This window comes from Haemaphysalis longicornis, unplaced genomic scaffold (genome assembly GCF_048455015.1).
Source record: "Haemaphysalis longicornis isolate Haplotype H1 unplaced genomic scaffold, Haemaphysalis longicornis Haplotype H1 scaffold_2, whole genome shotgun sequence".
Taxonomy (NCBI): Eukaryota; Metazoa; Arthropoda; class Arachnida; order Ixodida; family Ixodidae; genus Haemaphysalis; species Haemaphysalis longicornis.
In genome coordinates, this window is record NW_027526295.1 from 71,957,846 (window position 1) to 71,981,218 (window position 23,373).

The 23,373-nt window shown below is 47.6% G+C and overlaps 1 protein-coding gene across 1 annotated transcript; it reads right to left on the reverse strand.

Moving 5' to 3' along the window:
- Window positions 1-1,400: 1,400 nt before the first annotated feature.
- LOC144168059 (uncharacterized) lies at window positions 1,401-21,957 on the reverse strand. The gene is made up of 6 exons (XM_077697145.1): window positions 21,894-21,957; window positions 16,508-16,611; window positions 16,080-16,139; window positions 13,720-13,824; window positions 1,673-1,731; window positions 1,401-1,413 (listed from the first exon to the last, which is right to left on the reverse strand). Exons 1-6 carry the CDS (start codon window positions 21,955-21,957, stop codon window positions 1,401-1,403), a joined length of 405 nt encoding a protein of 134 aa, XP_077553271.1.
- Between the last annotated feature and the right edge of the window lie 1,416 nt (window positions 21,958-23,373).

Sequence of the window (23,373 nt, forward strand, 5' to 3'; positions counted from 1 at the left end):
TCCGCACTTCATTTCTAGGAAATACCGCCCAAATGATTCCGAGCTACAACCAACGTGGTACCGCGTATTTCTGGAAAGTAACCTGCCCCAATTCAATGACAAAACCTCGAAATATATCACACAGGACAACTTGGGAACTTTTCTCGCAGCGCAAAACTCCGAAAAGCAATCAGTGACACTTAAATGGACCTATCTCGCACTTGTAGGAAAATGTTTGGTGTCTCTGAGCCCTTTGTTCTCCCGAAGTACTCTGGAGAAGGTAAGATTTAAGAGCTATGACGGAAAAACATCTGAAGATTTCATCACAGATCCCTCAGCGTAGCGGCACGTCCGAAGTGCTTGGTGCTAGAAAATAACCGAAATGAAAGTGCCGAGCAACTCCATTCAATTTTCTCTCAGTCTTTCGTCTTAGAGTCAGCCAGAGTTTTTCTGCATTTTTCTTGTTGCTCTTTCTTAGGTGTCAAGAGAGGTAGGAAATGTGTTTTCCCTTGTCATGCAGGAATCTATGTTGACCAAACGAGTCTTCTTTTCAGCGAACGGCGAAGACAGCTCGCCTACGAAGTGTTCTCACTGATGTCCGGTCCTTTTGCCGTTCGGTGAAGTGACGACGAATCCGTTTCCGAGCTTTAATTATGTCATTCATGTGTGTCCCCGGGAACAGCTGACGACCGCGAAATTCTTGAGGACTTTGATGTAGCAGGACTGGGCACCGCATTTGTTCTCAAGTGCTTCCTTGCTTCGTCTGGTTTACGTCGACAGTTAGTCTACGCACATTTTAGGCTGCTCTTAGTTTCATTGTCAGGCAGTACTAGAAAAGATTCGTCCACTTCGGCCACCTAAATAACAACCTTTGCAAAGGTAAAACAAACCATACAGACGAATAATATTGACCCCAGTTTCATTGTGTTCGAACTTCATGTGTATATCGAAATAATGTTTATATAATTTTTTTTGATAATAGGTAAACTCGCTTCGGGTTACAAGAACTATTAATGCCCTCTAATGTCCTTGCTAACAATACCTAAGAGGGCTGCCATTGTCTTGTAATCTGAATTGAGTACGGAGGCAAAGATATACTGTACGCATAAATGGTAGATACGAGACCCATAGCTTATCTTACATATTTGAAGACCCTACAAAACAATTTCGTGTGCTGCTCTGTATCGGCGCTTTTTACGACCTCGGAGGCAATTTTTAAAAACGTTAGTACCACCAATACGACAAGTTAGCCAAATTTATTGTTTAATTTGCAATACTTACTTTAAAGCAGACGTTTGAATTACGAAATAAAAGGCAGGTTGCGGTTAGTCTATTTGGTACGAACCCAAACTAAACATTGCACCGAGCTACTGGCGTGCGTCCTCTAGGTTGTCCCGTAAACATAGCAGCGTTTATCCCCACTACGCACGACCCCTGCGAGGGGATGTCATTTAGAGCGCAGGTGTGATTAAAGGAAAGGTTGGCGTTTCATATCACCAACTCCAACGTTTGCTTGAACTTATTTAAGCAGCGCGCGCTAGTTGTAACTTCTGTCCGATACAGACGCAATGACGCGTGACCACAAGAACCTTTTCCACCTCAAATTTGTCTCATTTTTTGTCGTTAGCGTATAAAAGTGCGGCTGAGAAATACACAACACAATTAAAAAAAATCAATTTTTGGAGTACGATACCTGTCCTCGGCAAATGCCTTCACGCCAGGGTCGTTTTGGGAGGCACTTGCGCAGTTACTCTGAAAAGAAAAATTTAAAAACGCACACACTAAGGCGGAAGCTTACACGCCTCAGAAACGCGAAAAGTGTCAGGTGTTGTGGTCGCCAGCGTCAACACGTATTGTACCAAAATGGCCGCCACTGTAAAGAGAAAATAAAACAAAAACAAAAACACATTCGGATTCTGGTGGAACTTGAGGCAGGGTAGCCGGCGCAGCAGGCACGTTTTCTAACCACAGCGATCAGCCAGCGTCATGCCGTAATGGAACAAGAACTAGCGTTTCATTGGTTGTGGGGTTTAACGCGCTGAAGCTACACCTGAGATGTATGGCGTGCCTTAGTGGAGAACACCGGATTATTTTTTACCATGCGGGGATCTTTAACATGCGCCGAAATCTGGACGCACGGGCGTTTTCGCTTTCTGCCTCAGAAAAAAAAAAATAGCCGTGGCTTAGCTCGGCTAGGCCAGGATATACGTATTGTGAGCTAAGGTTCAGCAATCCAATCGAATCCAATCCAATCCAGTCCGGTCCGGTCTAGTCCGGTCCAGCCCAGTCCAGTCACTGCTCCTCACGCATGCGTAGCGCGGCTATCCAGGAGCCACGCGAAACGGCTATCAAGCGGCTCCGGCGCAGCGTCAGACTTGGCTACTGCGCAGCGGAGGCGCACAGCTGGGCACGCGCCGGCGCCTGCGGCGGCTGCGGCGGCTATGCGGCGGCGTCTGCGGCGGCTATGCCGTCACTCCTCTGGAATGCACAGACCGGCGAATGAGCAGACCCAATTCTCTACACACCCGTACTCCAATTGATTGCATTATTTCCAATCCAATCCAATACAATCCACTTTAATCCAATCCAATACAATCCAACCCAATTCAATGCTCCTCGCGCTTGCACAGCACGGCCCTTCAGGGCCCACGCGAAACTGCTCAACCTCGGCCAGTGTAGCTTACGCTACAAAAGCAGCCACCGCGGCCAGGATCGAACCCACGTCCGTCCCTGGAATCAGCAGGACAACGCGATAGCCACTGATCCACAGCGCCATGTAAGAATAGTGTGATGCGTGCCATGCGACAGGTCAATGCGACGGCAGGTGCATAGAAGAGGTGCATGCGGAGGAGAGATCTCAGAGTGGGAAAGGTGCACGTAAATTGCATCCAGTCTGCATCTCGAGGTGATTCGCCCCAGACGACGAAGAAACGGAAGCGAACAGTCGCAAACACAATGCAGCACTGTCGAATAAGAACTGGCTTTGACCTTCCAATGTATACCTGCCGCAGTGGCTCAGTTCAAAGTGCACGTCTGGAAGATTCACAGTGCTTTTGCTGTCTTTGCGCGGGGTTCAGTCACGTGAGCGTACGAGCAGGTGTAATATTTTTACTAAGTGTGAAGTCTGGGGAGTTGGTTTGTGTCGTGTGTTTCCTCGGAAAATTGTAAAGCGGTTATTGAAAGCGGCCGCACTTCGAGTTAGCCAGAGTTTTTCTGTATTTTTCTTGTTGCTGTTTCTTAGGTGTCACGAGAGGAAGGGAATGTGTTTTTTCCTCGTCATACGGGAATCTATGTTTGTCTAGCGAGTGTTCTTTTTAGCGAACGGCGAAGACAGCTCGCCTACGAAATGTTCTCAGTGATGTGCGGTCCTTTTGCCGGTCGGTGCAGTGACGACGAATGGATTCTTAATTGATAAGGGTCATCCTTTGCCGCGCACCTTTCTGCAGATGATTCTGGTCAGTGTACTGCCTGAGTTTGTTGTTTCCTCTAGCAACGGAAGATCCATACGATGTAAAGGGTTTTTGAAAAGTTGATGCTTTTTACTTAATGGCTGTACGTTTTCTTTTGAATATATAGAAGCCTTGCATTTCCATGAAAATCCTAACACAGGATTTAAAGGATATCCTTTTCCTACGGACCCTTTACAGAACAATGTATTGCGACAGTCCTGGTCAGTATGTTTTGTCGATGGAAAGAGGATGGTTGTCGAAGCCTCCGCGAAAACCTTCTTTAAGCTGCACGCAGTTAAAACGTGGATACGGGAGTACGGCTTATATGAGGCCTGGTAAAGTGCGTGTTTTTTGTGTAATAAACCAGAGACTGTGGAGCACGTTCTTACGGAATGCTCGGATGTCGTCTTTTGGGATGTCGTGTAACGAACACGGAAGACATAATTGCCGGTCACACCACAACACGGCATACGATAACTTCCTGTTGAGTGTTGTGATGCTGTACCGTATGACCTCATTATGACATTCAATTTGGAGGTCCCGTATGGCTGTACGCAAATGCTGATGTACATAGACAAACTGTGAGCAGGTGTTCCGCCCAAAACAGGGCTTTGATGTACTACATCGCTACAACCCAGGACCTAGAACCGGAATAGGTATCAATTTGGGGGGATTTGTGCACTTTTGATGTTTATTAGGTGCGGAGTACCTTAGGACCGCACAATGTCCGTCCGCGTCCGTGCGCATAGCATTTACAATCGCAAAAAAAAAAAACCACACAAGCACCAGCAGGATTCGAGCCTGTGTCTGGTAGACCAGACAGAGTTAGCGTCAGTCGTCTTAGCCATTTGGCTGACTCCCTCGCCTGTAACGGTGCGGAGTACCTAAGGACCTCCCAATGTCCGTCCGCGTCCATCCGCGCGCACACAACCATCAAGCGAAAATCAAGCGCAATTCGATTTGAACCGTGAGTTGCGGTTTCATTTAGGGAATAATCAAGGTGCAACTCACGGCTCAAATCGAATGACGGTCGGGGCGCGAATTGGATGTCACTCGGGGCGAAACTTGGATGTAATTTAGAGTCCCCGTACTCCGCGCCCTCACCATCATCCACAGAGTGGAGATGCTGCCATTTTAGATGCGACTGCATCTCATTCACTCGCCTTGTCCCTCCATACGGCGTTGTTGTTGTCCGTCCACACCCCTCCCCCATTCTCCTCGCCGCGCGAGCTGCGCTCTCCACCGCTCACCCCCTCTCCTCTCCGATAGCGAACAGTCTCTCGCGAGGGGCATTGGATTAGATTCGATTGGGTTGGCTTGGCTTGGCTTGGATTGGATTGAAGTGGACTGTGTTGTATTGTGTTGCGTCATAGCCGCGCCACGTTGTGTCATAGCCGCGGTCGTTCCAGCACCGGCGTTCCGATTTCGGGCACGTGCATAGACTTGATCTTCGCTGCAAATTGCACGGTGGTCCCGTTACTTCACCATCCACTACCCGTACACTTTAGCGACCACAATGCCGTCATCGTTAACGTTACGCCGCGTGTTAAATAAAGAATACATAATACGCGTTCCTCACACGTTTCACGCATCAACCCAACGGAAACACCAAGTGAACCCCCAAGATGCGTCGCATCTCCACAGGGAGATGCGTCGCATCTCGCATCTCCTCGCGGGATGGTGGGGTAATTTTTTTAAATTATTCCGCCAACCAAAGCATGGTAGATAATGTTTAGCCTGCTGTTACGCATTTTTTGTTATGGAGTTCATACAGGCAATAAAATAAGTCACGGTGGTTAATTGGATAAGGCGTTGGTCTGCTGAGCCCTAGGACGGAGTTTCGATTGGCTTCCGCTGCAGCCGACTTTCAGGAAGGGTCGAAAAGCGAAAACACCCGTGCGTCGAGATTTCGATGCGTGTTAAAGGTCCCCATGTGCTCTAAATAACCCGGAGCCCTTCACCACAGCGCGCCTTATATCCCAGGTGTCGCTGCGGCGCGTCAAACCGCCAAAATTTATTAAAACCGAATCCTCCTTCAGATCACGTAAGCAGACCCAAGGGACCGGAGAATTTTTGGACATTTGAATATTTTTATTTCGCTGACCTTCCATTGTTTATTGAGTAAACCTTCAAGAGGTGGGTAACCATTTGGTATAAATTAAATGCGAGACGCCTATTCATCGTTTTGGTTGGTGACTTTGAAGACGGGAACAACCTGCGCTACCTTCCGCTCATCGGCAGCGATGCCCAATTTTAATCATTGTGGAATTATTAGGCGGAGTATCTTACTTCAACGAACAACCGTATTTTCAGAATTTATCGTTACTATCACAGCAGCCACCAAAGGATACCTTTAGCGCTTTCATGAATATAAGCATTGTAGCCTTTAAATACTTTAGGCACTATGTTTAAGAGCGCATACTGTGCCACACTATTTTATATTATGCCTTCGGTAACGTTGAGTGCGCCTTAGGGTATCCTAAATACAAATATATAAAATGTGACGGGCAGTGACGGCATTGTTTGCACTGTAGAACACAAATTAGCCATGTCAAGCGTCTGCACAATGATTGATATAAATTTGTTCGCTGTACAAGTCTGTAAGTTACATTAATGCTGAACTTTTGCTAAGCATAGACAAAGGTTGCAGAATTCTTAGAAATTCTGTACAAAAAATTGGGCCCATCTCCCCGCGAGGGGGACTCGAGTAAATGCGTCGCTTAGGGGGTGGGTGCATTGCGTTAACGTTTAGTGTTTGGGGAGTTGGTGGTAGTGAATGCGCTGTATCAGCAGCTTCTTGACGTAGTTTGAATGAGTCAAGGATATAAGGCGCGTTCGTAGCCTACCATTCTGTGTCGGCTTTGTGGCGCAGTGGGTAGAGCACCATGTACATTGCGTTCTGCCCGCAGGGTCGAGCGATCGAAACAAGGCGCCGGATAGTATTTTTTTTTATATAGTGTAGGGGGAGGGGTGCGGACTATGACTACGGACGTCAACGCGGGTGACATTGTGAGTTACTGAAATGCTCTGCATTTAAAAAAAAAGTTGTTTTAACTATGCTGGACATAAATGGTTTCTCTGACAGGCCTCACGATCTGTGTTTTCGGGGTTTGATTCGGGCGCCTAGGCGACGGCCGGAAATCGAGAGTGAATGCGGGCAGCTAGGGCGTTGAAGGTGCCATCACAAGTAATGGTCTCGTAAATATGCAGGAATTTCTTCTACCGGAAACTGCCTGGCTGCATCGGTGCTCATTCAAAAGTGTCCTCCTTAAAAGAAAAAGTTTACTGTAAACCGATAATGGCTGTCATGGAGCCAGTAAAACAAATATTTTGTGATATCCACAAATCCTTGTTCCAGTTACTTGTGACGGAACCTGTACGTTAACGCATCCAGGCTACAACGGGGCTATGAGGCGCGGTGTTGTGAGGGGTGTGGGGATCGTCGCGCCCGAGCCATAGCGCGATCGCTGGGTTTGGGCCGTTGCGCGGCGCTATTCCCCTCTCTCCCTAAAATGCCGGCTCGTCTCGGCGCCACTGCGTAGAGCCGAGCCGGCTTCTCAAACTCCTGCCAGAGATGAAGGCTGTAGCGACCGTTCCGGAGATAAAGCAATACCACGAAGCGGCCGCTCTGCCCTGGTACTGGGGCTAACCTCACCGCATTGGCTCGTTTGAACGATTCCCGAACACCCCTCCCACCGGGACGCGAACGCGTGCCCGGCGTGGGGATTCGTTCGGGGAGACACTTGCAGGACGCCGAAGGTATATGACGGTTTCTCTATTGTCCGGCCGCAACTCTGTTGCGCCGGCGAAAGCCCACCAGTGTCTCTGGCTGGTGGCTCATGCCTTATAGGTTGCTGCTGTTGCTCCGGCCCGACGCTTACATATAGTTAGAGTTCTGCGTTTTTGGAGTTTATTAAAGACGATAGTCTTTCTTGGGCTACACAAACCCAGAAATTTTGGTCTGTCTGTATGTGTGTCTGTCTGTCCGTCTGTCTGTCTGTGACTCGATTCAGCCATTTGGCCAAAGTAAAATTAATATTGCGCAATAGTCTTATATACTCACAGCCACATGTAAACGTTTAAGCTCGGTTTATATGTTCATACCTGTCAACTTTGCTGAACAAGAACAAGACATTACGCAAATATAACACAGGAAATTAGTACACAAGGGATATTTACAGTGTTCCTCTATTAAAAAAATCATGGATGCTTGGTTTTTCGATAGCAAATGATATTCTACATCTACCGCAGAAAACCGCCGCCTCCTGGTGGAATATGAGAAATCACGCGGCAACAGCAACGAAAGGTCCAACTAGCTAGGTTCCACGTTCTGCTTGGAACGCATGTGGAGGACGGCAACGCGGCTCTATAAACCTTCTAGTCGGCCGCCTTCATTCACGCGCGTCTCCTCTGTACTGAAGCGCTGGCATCGAGGAACCCGGCCTGTAGCAGTGGAATGTGGTAAATTCAAATCGCCTTGTGCAGACCTTTAGTGTGTTTACATAGGAATGAGCGCGACCGTACAGGAACAGCATGAGAGGTGAGCGGGAAAGCAAAGGGGGGCATTTCCTTGGCAAATGTCTACAAAGACTATCGTCTTTTGACGACATTTGCAACGAAAGGAGCAGATACGCGGCCAATTTTTTTTTGAGCAAATTCGAAGGGCGTTTTTCGGAGTTTATTTATTTTTGAGAATTCGGAGTTTTTCGGAGCGTCCTTCCAGAGTACACAGAATTCGGAGTTTTTCGGATTATTAGGGTCAGCGAACAAGAGAAAACATCGAGGCCTACCAGATTGTTTCATTGAAAGACAAATGAGTTAGCACAACTTCCATGACACTGACAAAGAAAGAACTGAAATAATTATCCAATCGCTAGTTTTTGCCTTCCTAAAGTGCCTTTTTTAACGCGGGTGTTTGAGCTCCACCTCCATCCTCCACTTTTTAGGTGTTATTGTATTTGCTTGTACTCCCCCCCCTTTCCCTCTTTTCTTTCGTTCGCGTTGTACCATCCCGCATAAAATCGGGCGTTACAGTGAAAATAAACGAGTTGATAGTAGCTCCGTGTCCCGTCCACTTCGTTCGTCCTTGTTCCTTTGCGCTTACTCAAACGTTCAATCTTTAGTGAAGAAGGCCAAAGAAGGGCAAATGAAATTCTAGGAAAAGAGCATATCCGGGAAAAAGAGTGGCAGGGAAGGTGAGAAGTGTTTGACCTCGGTTCGACTATTGTCGTCGGAAAAAAATCTTGTTTTTCATGATAAGGGTCCAAAGCGATTCTCTTTGCGAAGCTTGGAAACAAAAGTGGAACGAACAAAAGTGGAAACATAAAAATAGAATTGGAAAAGTTGTTCGAGCATGCCAGGGAAATGATAAAGGGTAGTCTGGTTTTCACAGGCGGCGGTCCCTGAATTCGGAGTTTTTCGGATAAATCCGAATTCGCAAAATCTTTACCGGCGAGTGTTTTTCGGATTTTATCGGATTTAACCAAAAACGCAGAACCCTACATATAGTAAAGCCGTACCTAACACTTGACGATCACGCCATACGTTACGCGCCTGTGAGCGAACGGACCGCGTCCCCCTCGCTGCTGCGAGCCGATCTTGCCAGCACGGCGATGCGATTTTGCACTGACCGAAGAGCCCACTGGCTCTGCGCGCCGACGACGCGCACACTTGCGTGTGCCGCCCCATCGCCCCTTACAACCTAAAGGGAAGTACGTACCTGTACTGTAAATCATGATACTGGGATGTTGGCGTGAAATAAACGTCTTGCCTCCGTACCCTGGGCATATTCCGTTGTCGCCCCTTACTCCACCTGCCCAATAGAGGCGGTGTTGAGTTGGCGCGACGGTGTTTCAGAATCGTGAGCGTGCTCAACTAGCTGGAACCCATGGTGGTTTCTCGCAGTGTGCATGAGTACATGTCTTTTGCAATGCTAGTGTTCTGCATATTGTGAGGTGGTCTTTACGTGGGCCACTGGCGGTCTTTACATGGGCCGAAATCTAGGCACAGGGCGGCTACTGAACCGGCGTCCTTGGGTTCAGTAGCCACCACGGCTGGTCAAGCCTCATGATTTAGATTCCCATTCGGTCTACTGCGAAGACGTCGCTTTTCGCTCGGTTAAGCAGATATTTCTAACGTAAAAAAACTGAAAGTCGTCTAAAGGAGTCTCGACAAGAAATTTTTTAGGAATATGATTGCTGACATCAGCACGAAGTTCTCATCCGTTTTCCCGCATGGCACTTACTCTATAGCTCACGTATGAATTTCTAGAGTTGTAAAATAAATGGCTCAGTTCATAAATAATTACGTCAGAGTTTCTGTTCTTGCAGCCACAGTAACAGCAACCTCTTTTATTAGCGTCAGTACTGTGCATGCATGTTATCCATGCATGGACTGTACTGACGCTATATTGATGGTATTTTGGACAAAAAGAAATACTCGCAATGGTTAGATTGTCCGGGCAGGATATTATTACAGCACTTGGGTAGAATGAGTTATATTTTCTTCAATAGCGTTTTAGAATTTGATTGTAATAAATTGCAGGACTGTGCTCGAGTTCTTTTCGTTCACTAGGTGGGGAACTAAAAGATGTTCTTATTCACTCCGTAGAAAGTTTAGGCAATGCCCAAATCAGACGTTTGTAGCTCTCCTACTTTCTCAGGTCTGAAGAGACTTCAATCATAGTGCAAAAAATAGCCCACACCCCTGGATTTTGCCCGGCCACTGAGAGGTGTGTCATGGCGGCCAAGTAAATATTGTAAATAGATCGCACATAACTTCTAATTATGGTTAGTATCATCTTTGTCCAGCCGCCGCGTAACATCTGTGCTGCCGTGTGAGGATTCACGGCCATCCTGGCCTTAACATCGCAACCCCGAGCGGACGTCGAGCAGCCTCAGCTCCGCCGCTACCAGGGGCGGTATTCTCGTGTTTCGTCCGTTTTGTGTCCGTTTCAAAAGTGTCCGTTTTGAGCAAGCCATTGAACACCCGGATGCGACGCCATGCAGGCACGGCTGAGCTATGAGCCGCGGCTTCTCGGAGTCACTCGAAGCAGACGATTTGGAGCAGAAGATTTTCCGTCGCATTGTTGTTGGTTTGCTGGCGGAACAATAAACACGTAAAAGATAGTTTAAAATAGATTTAGTCGTTTAAAATGTGTTTACACGAACAGTTGCGCAAAAGACAACCCAAAGCCCGCCTACAACTGGAAGTACGTCACGCAAAACGGCGTGTTTGAAACACTGATCTCCACTTAGTTGCTGGATGGCGCTTCGCCGCTGTCGCGGCCGGGCGCGAGCACGGCCACCGGAAGTTCAACGGCTCGTCCCGGAAGTCGGGCGTCTGCTATGCTTTTCAACCGCTCATAAGCGTCCCGATTGGCGGATTTTGGCATTTTGTTCTCACTTTATTGCATTTTGGCTATACACATTGCGTTCAGACCGCAACATATGTTATAACCGAAATATGCGACGTTAATATGAAGCAGAATTTAATTGCAAAGGAGAACGAAAATGTCACTTGGGTCTTGGTTTGAGAGGCGGCGCAGCTGTAACGGGATTTATGCTAGAAATTTATGCTAGGGATTTATGCTAGAAAGAAAACAACGTGAGCACGGCGACAGGCTGTAGCCGAATTCGTGCGCCCGTTCTGTCAAAACAGTTGTCAGTAAAGTGGTCACTGCAGAGCCTGCTGCCTGGGGATGGAGAGCTAGTTACACGGGCACAGTTAACCACGGTTAAGCAAACCGCGGTTAGACAAAACCCGCAGTTTGCTGCGTTACACGACAGACGAAACTGCGGTTACGTCGCTAACCATGGTTAGCGCAAACTGAGCTTGGCACCTCAGTTCGGTCACGCTAACCGCACTTTCTGCAGCCGCAGTGCTCAAAATCGCACAATTCAGTTCGGACGCAATTTGCGGTGCATCAGCGGAGGCGAAAAAAAAAATCACCTGGCGTTCGGACGAGACAAAGGTTCTCAAATAGCGGGCGCCCAAAAGCTACATGTCCCCAAGACGCGCTTACGTTCTTTGCATCGCTCTCGCAATCAGCGCGACTGCCCGTCAGCAGCGGCTCGTTTCCCGATCCGCCCGATCAACTACGACAAACGCCGTGCTAAATTTGTAAATTCCGCGCGTCGTCCGCCAGAAATGGATATAGCAGGCAATCTTGAAGCGTTTTCAGCACACGGAAACGATCGGCGCGCGCGTCGGCCGTGCCTGTAAACACGCCGGCGCGCCTGCCCGCACGGCACTGCTTGCGGCCCGAACCGTCCCAGACCACGGCAGCAACAGCTTATCGCATCGCCGCTCTTCGAAATCAATCTGATCGCGGAAAAGAACTTCCGCATTCGAGAAAATGAATGTTAGTGCGGTTAAAAATTGTGCTATGGATTGTAATTCGCAGTTGTAGAGATAGCGGTGGTCAAATATCTACCGCGATGCTAAGATGAAAGTTCCCAACACCGAACAGACCTAAGCAAACCAAGCCGGTTGCGAGCTGTTGGGGAAGCCCCTCTTCTCGCCGCGCGCGAGTGCGTTGCGTTTGTGTCAGAAGCGAATGCTTTAACGATATTACTTTTTGTCTACACTGCTTCTCTTTTTTTATCGTGAAGTTAAAAGTGTGGTAATTTATTTTTGTTGCGCTCATAATCAAGTGACTGCGGTTACCAAACTTGCAATTTCGCGTGCAACATCCAAAACCGCAGTTGACGATAACCGCGGTTAAAGTTTAGTAACCACGGTTAAACTTAACTGCGGTTACTTTCGCCGTGTAACTAGGGTATAAGTTTGCCACCCAACGCCGGTATAAATCCGGCTTAGAGCGAGGGAATCTGCGTAACAAGAGCCACGGCCGCTGGATGAGAGCGCAGCCTCTCATCCAGCGGCCGTGCAAGAGCCCCAGCTTAAAAACGACACTGATATGACATTTGCGTTTCGCTGCGTATCACGCACGTCGTTCAGAATATTGTAATACTTCCAAGTAGAACGTCTTCCCAGACGACTTCTCTGGTCTGCTTGTGCAGTTTACGGCGCTACAAGCAGGCATTTTTGGCGAAATGCGTGCGAAACCAGCCCATGCGTAGCATGCGCTATGCTGGAACAGCCCGACTTCCGGGACGAGCGCTCGAACTTCCGGCGGCCGTGCGCCGGAGAGCTCGAAGCGCCATCCAGCAACTCTGGTGGAGATCAGTGGTTTGAAACGGACAATCATGAGAATACCGCCCAAGTACTCGAAGCTGTCCCCCGCTCGTGTCCCCAGCCCGTGAGATCGAGCATCCGGGACCCGGTAAGATGTGACCAGCCGATGATGCCCGTGTTCCCCGCCCTCTCTCGTCGTACGTGGTTCCAAGCCCTCACCAGTTCGTCGTTTCCCTGCGGGCGTCGCTGCTACGGGGCAGATGGTCGACAAACCCACCATCGTTATGCGCGGTGGCAAGAAATTCTTCACTGTTTATTCTCATCCCACCTATCATTTCCCCCGAACTTGCCGTGCTACCATGGCCTCGACCGGGATGGCCGTTCTGTTCCGGAGGTGATATCACGAGACACGTAGACCCCCACCCCCCTTCCTCCCCCCGCGGGCTCGGTAATGGCCGCCATGTGCATACTATAAAATGCTCCGTCTAATCTCGCGGCAGCCGTGAGAATTACCCCCGGGAAATTCTCACGGCAGTTTCCAGAAAAGCTGGCTGACCTACAATTTGCTGAATAATATTACGTCCCAACCTAACTTAACGTAACATAACCGAACGCGTCATAACCTACCCAAATCCAGCCAAACTGCAACAAACCTAATCTAACCCAGCCCAACGACACAGAACACAACCTATGTTAAACGTAATTAAACCCATTCTAGAAGTCCTGTGCGTCGATATTTTGATATAGGAAAAACCATGCAAAGTACAAAAAAGCATTAACAAAACCACAATGACCGAAAAATTCCGAAAGCTAAAAAAAAAAAAAAAAAACACACATCGCAATGTCGGATACGAACCTGAACTTTTACGTTCGAAACCAAGCACTATACCAGATCACTACAGGGGCAGCTGCAAACACGGCTTTTTAGGGAATATTTATCCCATAAAAGAATCTCCGGGTAGCGTTCTTAGCCAATGAGACGCGACTGCCGTGAGATATTTCTGACAGTAATTCTCACGGTTGCCGCGATAATAGACTCTACCTACTATAAACACGTCGATCGCATATCTTTGTTCTTCTGCCACGTAACAATACCAATTGCCAACGTTAACATGTTTTTGAAGATATACAAGAACATGTCAAGATTACTCACCAGGGCGTAATACGTAAAGAATAGCTGGTCTGTGGACAAATCTGATCCGGCAAGGCGGTAGCTTTTCCCCAGGTACTTCTTCGTGAAAAGTAGTTGTTGAAAGTTCTGCAATGAGGTTAAAAAGGAGCAAATGCTTGATATTTTTATCTTCAAGGCTGCTGAGGTTAGTTTTTGCTATTGTATTTTCTGGCGAGAAGTCGCTCGCAGACTGCCGCAAACCGCGCATACCATAAACACTCGCAAGTTTGCGCCTCCGAGCCCAAGGACGCGGGTTTAATTTCATACGCGGTGGCTGATTTTTAGATGGCAACGGAAACGAAACGCCAATGACAAGGAGAAGGACCTTGTATCGTTTATTAAGCTTACGCAGTTGAATTTTGTTGGCTGTCCTGAACACAAGACAGCACTTACAAACAAAATCATAAAGTTTTATGCGCTCAGAAGGATCAGCTTGAAAGTCGAGTCCCAGAACGAGGAAACGGAAAGACGCGCTGGAGCTAATGCGTGACTTAGTTTCATTTATGTGCAATGTCAGTGTTATGCATTGAGAAGTCCCATTCACTGTGCAACAAATCCATTGGCAGCCTGCTTTTGGTTTCTGAGGTTCAATGTTTCTGTTGTGCCTCTTCGTACCTTTTGCTCACCGTCGTGAATTCGGGCATCGTGCGAGGATCGCGATATTCCTCCTTATCAAGTGCGGTGTGATAATCGATCACTCTTGGAAAATACATGAGCAGAAATTTATTCACTAGAGGCCTCCGCGTCCTCACTTGTGCTTCTAATTTTCGGGTGCGGAAAAACGTAACGGGAACTTAAAAATGCAGCTTGTCTCATGCGCGGCGGAACGCAGCGCCACCTACGCAACACGAATCAGAGGAGCGGCGGTCGCCACCCGTTGGTGTCACCTCTAACTTCTAGGCACCATAGCCAATGTGCCAAGATTACGGAGCACAATAAAGATCGCCAGGGGCTCAAAATAATTTGAATCGCTTCACTACAGCGGGCCTCATGGCCCAGGAGTAGCATTGGCTGCACGCGTCACGAAGGTTTCTGTGTCTACAAGGCACGCTTTTGTTGCTCTCAGTCTTGTGCGACGGCGCTGTGTCGTCGTACACGCGTATGAGTGCATTTTTTCAAGCCCATTGCGAGGAGTATTATCAAGACACAAACACATCACCCACATTTTCCTGCACCATTCCTCAGCCAAGGCGGCAACTAAGCACGCTAAGCAAATACCATTAGATTCAAGCCTTCTGTAAAGCATAAAACTTTCTACTTAAAGATCAGAGGACTTTTCTCAATTATCACAATATTGCCGTGGGCGTTCCTGTATAAATGTTGCCTAACAGCACACCAACTGAAATTTGCTGTAAATCTACACACTAATTCGCGTTTTCCTTGCTTATTCATTTTTATTTCCTTGTGACTTGCTTCTAGTTAATATGCTTGCGACCCTGGCTGTGAACACTGATAGAAGATAAAGATATCCGTGATATTTTAAGGTGCCCCTGCAGCACTTACCATCAACTACTCGGAATGTATTTTGGGGTAAAGTCTGTTGTCCCAGCAATCTCCTCCCGAACGGATTATGACGATCCATTCACTGTTACCGAAACTATGTGCGATGAGAAATCGCGCATAATTGTTCCCTCTCAACTCGACCGCGGACAACGCGAGGAAAGCTGCGCGCTCTAGCCCGGAGAGGTGGACGGCTAGCGGCGTTCTCTTCGGCGGCCTTCGATATATCATAGGCCGGGGAATTTTCTTCTTTTCTCCGCAACGTGCAGGGGTCTATTTCCGGTGTGGTGCCACAAGAAAGCAGGCATGGCTACCTGCTCGCATGCGCGCGCTCGGGCTGGTAGGGCGTTTTTGAAGCAATAAACGTTTGTTGTCGAGGGGGCTGGTTGAAAGGAAAGTATTTAGTCCATCACTAAAACTCCGCGCGCACTCAAAACCAAAGAAACACCAAAAGTATGCGTACAGGTTCAGACATAAAAGAGGTCGGAACACAGCGCCGAAGACGACGGATCGTCACAGGAAATGCGAGAAATTAGCCGCGCAGTTGACAAGGGACAACCAATAGGACAGCCATGGCGTCAATGACGTCGTTTAGGCCATGCCAGGGGTGCATAGTGAGGAAAATCGAGGAGAACGCGGTTGGTTTTTCCACGTCTTTTACAACGATTTGCGCGCTCACCGCTTCATTTACACGTGTAATATTCGGCTCATGTATTCATGGCAGTGTAATCTAAGCGTCGCGCAGGTTTACTTGCACTGCTCAAAGGGTGTTGCAGGGTCCCTTTAATCATTGGTGAGCTGGGTTGGCAGCGCACCATTCCTAAAGATGACAGTGTGCTTACCTCGTAGGCAACGCGAAGTCCACCGTTGTCTCCGATTCTTGTAAATATTGAAGATGGGGGCTAAAAGACGAACGTAATTACTTTAATTAGTTCAAAATGCAAATCGGCTTTATAGCAAATGAAAGTAGCAAATGAAAGTAGCAAAAAGAAAGCAAATGAGTAAAAAGCAAATTGATTACGTTGGCCTCGCTCAACTGCTCTTGCTATAAATAAAAGGTAAGTGGTATATTCCACCCACGGATGGCTCCAGTATGTAGTCTATTACCTCTTAAGACGGCTCTATATCTGCACTGGCAACATAAATGTGCTGTCCAAAGAAAAGCACAACAAATCATAGGGCTATACATTTATTAAAATTGCGTCAAAATGCTACACAGAAGCGCAAGAAAAAAAACAAAAGCAATTTATGATAGGGAGAGAGCACTCACATATTTGACAGGATGGTACTGTTTTTCGTAGCACTGTTCCTGGGCCTTCAGGGCAGCCTGCGCTTCTTCAGTCCAATAAATGCGGAAGGGTTTGTAGAAGTTATCTGCAGGTAGAATAATAATGAATTGTTCTTGATCTGACGCAACTAATAAAAAATTAGTGCAAGTCTCTCTAGCGAAACCGTTTTACGTAAAATGTCAGTGCAAATTGAGCCATGTAGCTGTAATTGCAGGAAACCCGCCGCGGTGGCTCAGTGGCTAAGGCGTTGCGCTGCTGAGCACGAGGTCGCGGGTTCGATTCCCGGCCGCGGCGGCCGCTTTTCTGATGGAGGCGAAAAGCACAAACGCCCGTGTGTACGAGATTTCGGCGCACGGTAAAGATCCCTAGGTGGTCAAAATTAATCCGGAGCCCTCCACTACGGCGCGCCTCATCACCTGCGCTGCGTCGGCGCGTTAAAACCCTACAATCAATCAACTGCAGGAAACCGTTGAGTTGCGTAGATATTGGACTCGGTAATGTAGACGCGAGGTTGCAAGAAAAAGGAACATTTCTCCAAAAATTTCAGGCCAGAGCAGGAGCTGTGGTGGCATTGTGCTCACCGCAGACTTGTTTGTGCCTGTCGACAGAAGAGCAGTGTTTCTCATCACCGAGCCTTTATTAGTGGTTATTTGTTAATGCACAAATATTGATTTAAAATGAATTTACTGCATTCTGTACTGCATTAAATATTTCACTCCTGAACATGTTATTAACGAACTTATCGCTAAGACGCCCATTCGAAAGTTGTAGAGTTGTTTAAAAAACACGAATGACGCAAGTTCTTCGGGATATTGTTACGGGATGACATGACGCTTTGGTTCCAGCCTCCGACGACGAAGAAGCTGAGGCTGTGCGCAGTCAACGCGGGCTCTGTCATGACCACCACGTAAACACCGCAAATACATTGTTCGCCTATCTCATGGTTCATGGACTTCTTACTGCCACCACGTAACAATATCATTCGTATACACTGCATGCTTTACTTTCGAGGAATAAAATAAAAAAATGCTGCAAAATATTGTCAAATACAAAATATAGAAAATAAAAAAATGCTGCAAAATATTGTCAAATACAAAATACATTGGTGAAAGATCCATCGGTGGATCTTTAGGAATGAATGAGCATCTCATCTTTTTCTATCGCGAACATTAGGCTCACGTCGATGCGGACACCTTTTTCGGGCTTTTAAATTCCGTAACCCGGTGTTTCTTGCCTGCGCCTCGCACACCGTGGAAGCCTGCTTTGCGTCCTAACCACCACAGTGACAGGTGTTCTCGTTTCTTCTTTTCTCGTCCTTTTTTTTTTGTCACCAGTATCTCGATTTTGTCTCCAGCCGAAATTCCCGCCATGGCAACGAGTCGACTTGTGGTTCTCCCAGCAACAGTGCGAGAGGTGAAAAGCCGTCGCTTCCCGAGAAACGAGCCGGAGCGATGGTAAGGTTACAGTTGTCCTTTTAATTTATCTGCACCCTTAAGGGAATTTTAGCGGACTTTAAGTAACACCTCTACACCCAGGCAAAAACGCAAGGAATCACCCTCTTAAAGGAGTTACGAATGGCAAAACAGCCTTTAACGAAGATGTTTCCTAGTTCTCGCTACGGTGTAAGGATATTAGTTACATTATAATGCCAATTAAAGGGCTCACTCTTAGCCGCCACAGTTTCTCAGTGTCTAAGGCGTTGTGCTGCTCAATAGAGCCCTAGGACACGAGATTGATACCGGCCGCGATGCCAGATTTTCAGCTGACGGTGACGAGCCAAAACGCGAGTGCGTTGAGAATAAGTGCCCCTTAAGAAAACCAAGTGGTCAAAAGTAATCCGAAGCCCTACACAGCGGCGCGGCTCTTAACCCAGGAGTAGCTTCGTCGCGCGGAGCCCAAAAATTTTAGAAGGGGTGTTTTCTTGTACTTTGCTAGGGTGTAAGGGTTTTAAAGGCAGTAAAAAATCTTGCACCCCCCCCCCCCCCCTTGTATAATGACGACAATGGTTGACCTCGAAGCTTTCTCGCGATGGATTCTTTGGTTGGCTACTCCCACACTGCAACTATGTGCTACTCTGGACATACGCACTTTTCTAGAATACCCACAGCAACTCTGAGGTTTGCACTCCGTAGGCCGAACGTTTAGGTTTGGGGTGTACGGTGCGAATCGGTACCCGCTGCTTGGCGTTCGCTTCAACCATATTAAAATGGAGCAATCGGGTAGACGCCGGCTTCATAAGGCGAGGACGCCAGGTTCGATTCCGGTCACGGGAAGCGTTCTTTTTCTTTCACTTCACTCATGATCATCCATAATCATCGTCAGAGAAAGTTGGGTTCCCTGCAGGGCGCATTAGCCTACATCGGCGTCAGTGAGGACACCAAACGCGTCGCTTTAAAATCAAATCGTTTTACAGTGCACCGTGTAGTTTCATCGCCACTTCTCCCTGCACGCGCCCTTTCGCCCTCGGTCGCTCCTCTCTTGACGGATCGGCGGAAAAAACAAAAATATTTGCTGACATGGCCGCTTTATTTATTGCTCGCGCAACAATATTGTGTGTGAATGGATGCGCAGGCTCCTCCCCAGCAGCATTTTCGTGATGTTTGATACACGACTACAGCCGTTTTTCGTCGAATCAGACAGGGCTGCGCCATGCCGGACGGCTCGATCGTCTCAGCGGTACACGACGCGGAATAATTTACTGCATCGACGATTCCCACCTATCGTAGAACTGCGGCCGAAGGATAAAAAGGGACGTGGGCAGCTTCTATCGACGCAAACTGCCACGCAAAACTGACATTCCCGGCGCCAGTGTTTCGTGCACAACCGAATCGTAGAATGTGCAAGGGTCTTGAACGGCTGCACATCTTCGCCCGTTGAGACCGATTTTATTTTACATTGGAAGGAGGACAAGTCACACGGGGACAAATATAAAAAAAAAACATTATGGTGCTGAGGAACAAGTTAACGAGTAAATGTACGCAATTGTTCCTTCCTGCAGTCGATGTCTAAGAGAGCGCCTTGTCTTGGTGAAGCAGTACTTGTCGCCAGTGTGGGCAGATTTTACACGCAAATGTAAGTTCCACGTCTGTGTGAGTTGGAGGCCGCCGAGCTTGGCAGGACAGAGAGAGAGAGAGAGAAAGAGAGAGAGAGAGAGAGAGAGAGAGAGAGAGAGAGAGAGAGAGAGAGAGAGAGAGAGAGAGAGAGAGAGAGAGAGAGAGAGAGAGAGAGAGAGAGAGAGAGAGAGAGAGAGTACAACTTTATTGAAAGCGAGCTCCTGAGAAGCTTGCCTGGAGGTCTCGGGAGCGGAAAAGGTACGAAGGGGGGTGCGGCGGAACAGGATAGAGAAAGAGAACTAAAGGCGCCGGTGAAGCCTGAAGGGGAGCGCCTAAGCGTGGAAAAAAGCCCAGCAGCGCGTCTCCACACCCCTCCTAGTAAAAGACCACGTGACTTCCTGCGGACTAGAGATTCACGGCCACGTTGTGGACACGTCGATGGCCAGCTACAGATCTTGTGCACACCGAGTCTTGGGGGCACACCGGACCGATCGCCGAGCACTATCGGCACTAGACCAACAAAAACTGTGGATTAAGTTCTCCCAGAAGGCCTGCGCGTAACTCGAATCAGTGCATCGACATCGCACAATTACAAGTGAAGCTGTTCATGGTCGACACTTTCATGGGTCGAAATGCGGTAACGCGGTCGCAGCGGTGTGAAGAGGCCGTAGCCTAGTGAGGTAAAGAGCAAGCACCAAGCACACACGCAATAAGTTAGAAGAATGCTTGCACGAGATGCTTACATAGGCAAAGCTTTTATAAACTACTAAACCTGATGGCTATGTTTATACTTGTCAACACTATAGAGGAAAAAGAAAACATGAAGCATATCTGAGACGAGACATCAATTCGTAATTGCTATTTTCATAGTTCTTTGAATTAAATATACATGGCTGCTTGCTTGTTGCGATAGCAAATATAAAAATACGCCGTGGGAAAAATGGCAGCATCTCCACTCCGTGGATGATGGCGAGGGTGCGGAGTACGGGGACTTGAAATGACATCCAAGTTGCGCCCCGAGGTACATCCGATTTGCACGCCAACCGTCACTCGATTTGAGCCGTCAGTTGCACCTTGATTATTCCCTAAATGAAACTGCAACTCACGGCTGAAATAGAATTTCGCTTGATTTTCGCTTGATGGGGGTGTGCGCACGGATGGACGCGGACGGACATTGGGAGGTCCTAAGGTACTCCGCACCATTACATGCGGGGGAGTAAGCCGTTTGACTCTCGGGTACTAACCCACGGTCGTAGCCCAATCAATAAATAAAAAAAAACGGTCGTAGCCCAATGGGTAAGACGATTCACACTAACTCTGTCTGGTCTACCAGGCGCAGGCTCGAATCCTGCCGGTGCCTGTGTGATTTTTTGAAATTGCAAATGCTATGCGCACGGACGCGGACGGACATTATGCGGTCCTAAGGTACTCCGCACTTAATAGAAGCGCTCACTCCGCCCCCTTGTGGCAGCGTTTCAAGTTAAAAAGTAACAAGAAGTTCCAGTAGATGGCGCGACCAGTACAACGCGGCAAAAATGAATTTGCGCTAACGGGAATCGATCTGCTGGCTTTGAGCCATTCTATTAAACTTAGCCTAGCGATTAGGGAACGCCAGGCAACTCCTCTGCTAACATGAGCGTTTGCGACTTCAAGTCATGAAGATGGAATAATTGTTGCATTTTTTCACCACTTTTGTTAAGTTTAAGAACCCCTCAGAATACTTCCATATTATTTCTAATGTCATTTGGCAAGTACTCCTTTTAAGCATCATTCTCGGGGTGGTTTATATTAGTGCACACAGCTCAGCGCAAAATAAGCCCCAGGCATATTTCATGCAAAACAAAGAAATAGCCCAGAAAAGCAGCCTTCTATAATTCAACATAGGATTCGTTGTTACAAGAGCAACGTTAAAAAACAACCGGAAACCAGCGTAGAAAAGAGGTGGAAGGTAAAAGAATTCACAAACACAAAAAAAGTCTGCACCTGCTCTAACGACAATGATACAAAAGATATAACAAACAAGAGCGCTGTCACAACCCATACTGCGGTCAGTGGCGCGGTCAAGATAAATTGTACTTTGCAAAGATTTATACAGGAAGGGTGGCCTATGGGAAAGAACGTAAGGTGTACAGGAAGAATTGCCCTAAAGAAAAGGTGGTAATGACAGAATTTGAAAGTGATGCTTTGCAACTCAAATCGTAAGTAGTGCTTATTTTACCCGGCATTTTTTTTTTGTAGTTGTGCAGAAGCACGGACAAACTTTGATGTGCGAATATTTTTTACTGGTTATTGCTTTGAAAGAGCTGAAACTCACCCGTGAAGGTGGCCCTTACGAGACAGGAGGCAAGGCGATGTCCAACTCTCGGGACGTGAAGCATCCTGGGAAAATACGGGAGGTAGAAAAGAGGTCAAAGGCACGTGACTAACGCTCCGAAATTAGAACCTCGAAGGCAAAAAATACGTGCAGGCAAGTTAGCGCATTTCCAAATCAATCTCAGTGAGGTTCTAGAAGTAGCGCGAGTAAATTTTTCTTCGTACATCCTTCAATTTTTCTGCACTTTCACAGGGGTGATTATTGAAGTAACCTCGCAAATGTTGTTATTGCTTTGATCATGATTAATATTTTAGAGAGGTAATCGATTGAGCTTCAGTAAAACCTACCAAACAAGCTCCTTATCTTTAAAGTCTGCGTTAGCCCGATATGTAACCCGCAACCCGCTTTCAGTAGAAGTAGGATAAAATGGCGACTGGCCGTGAGAATGTTCACGTGGTTTTACATGCAGAAACCACATCTCTGCCTTAAAGGAGCCATGAAGACAAAATACAAGTTGGGTTTATTAGAAAGACCGCTTAGTCCCGATAACAATGATACCAATATCATCACAATCTTCGAGCAAATAACGGAGATATCAAAGAAAACGTGTGAAGCAGTCGCGACCCCCTCGCCAATTTCCCGTAACTTTTCTATGACGTCACGGAACCTTGTTTGTGCGGTTGGCGGCCGCCTAACTGACCTGTCGTGACGACAGATGACTAGACGTCTGTAATGGGGCCTCTAGTTCCATTTCACCACATCACTTGAATGCTAACGTGCAGTTAACGCACTGAAAATTATGTTTTATTGTTGGCCCGTATGACGTCATTCTTGCTCATAACACGCCACTGTGGCGCAAATTTGAAAGTTTTTAAATACTTCTTGCTTTTTTTCGTTAAAAAACATCTTTTTGTGGCTGTAATTGAGCTGAGTGAGATACTGAATCTATAGTTCTTTCAAATTAAACGAAGTTGTATTTTCTCTTCATGGCTCCTTAAGGGGCGCAGTAGTTAAAGCAGTAGTGACACGAAGTTTTCTTGTTCAGTTTTCTTTTTGCTGCTATGGCTGCTTACCAGCCCAATAATCATAGAGTGGCACATTAGACCGTCGACACCAGTGTAAGTAATTATTTACAGCCTCGTTTATTCGTGACAGTCTCGGTGTCGGCAAAACGAACACCGAGGTGGCCGCCATAACAGGAGGGCGCTTGTGACGCCACCGTTCTCGCTGCACCACTTCCGGTGTCGATCCCCGCTCGTGCGCGCGCTTAGGACCGGCTGTGTTCTCCACCATCTCCACGCGCCCGGGCAACATGACATCAGTCTCAAACCGTGACGCCTACACACGGCAGAGCAGCGCGCGCCAACCGCAGCCAGTGCTTTGGCCACGTCACGGAAGCCCTGACGTCGGCAGTTTCGGGCCATGGGCCATGCCAGGGGCTTTATTCTCGACTGCACAAATTCACAGCGAATTCGCTGTG

What these genes read in the sequence shown, in the direction of transcription:
- LOC144168059 (XM_077697145.1), bottom strand. Translation starts at nt 21,957, where the DNA reads ATGCTTCACGTCCCGAGAGTTGGACATCGCCTTGCCTCCTGTCTCGTA. An exon ending in CGTAAGGGCCACCTTCACGG is followed by an intron (nt 16,612 to 21,893) that starts GTGAGTTTCAGC and finishes TTCTACCTGCAG; the next exon opens with ATAACTTCTACAAACCCTTC. An exon ending in TCTTTACGTATTACGCCCTG is followed by an intron (nt 1,732 to 13,719) that starts GTGAGTAATCTT and finishes TTTTCTTTTCAG; the next exon opens with AGTAACTGCGCAAGTGCCTC.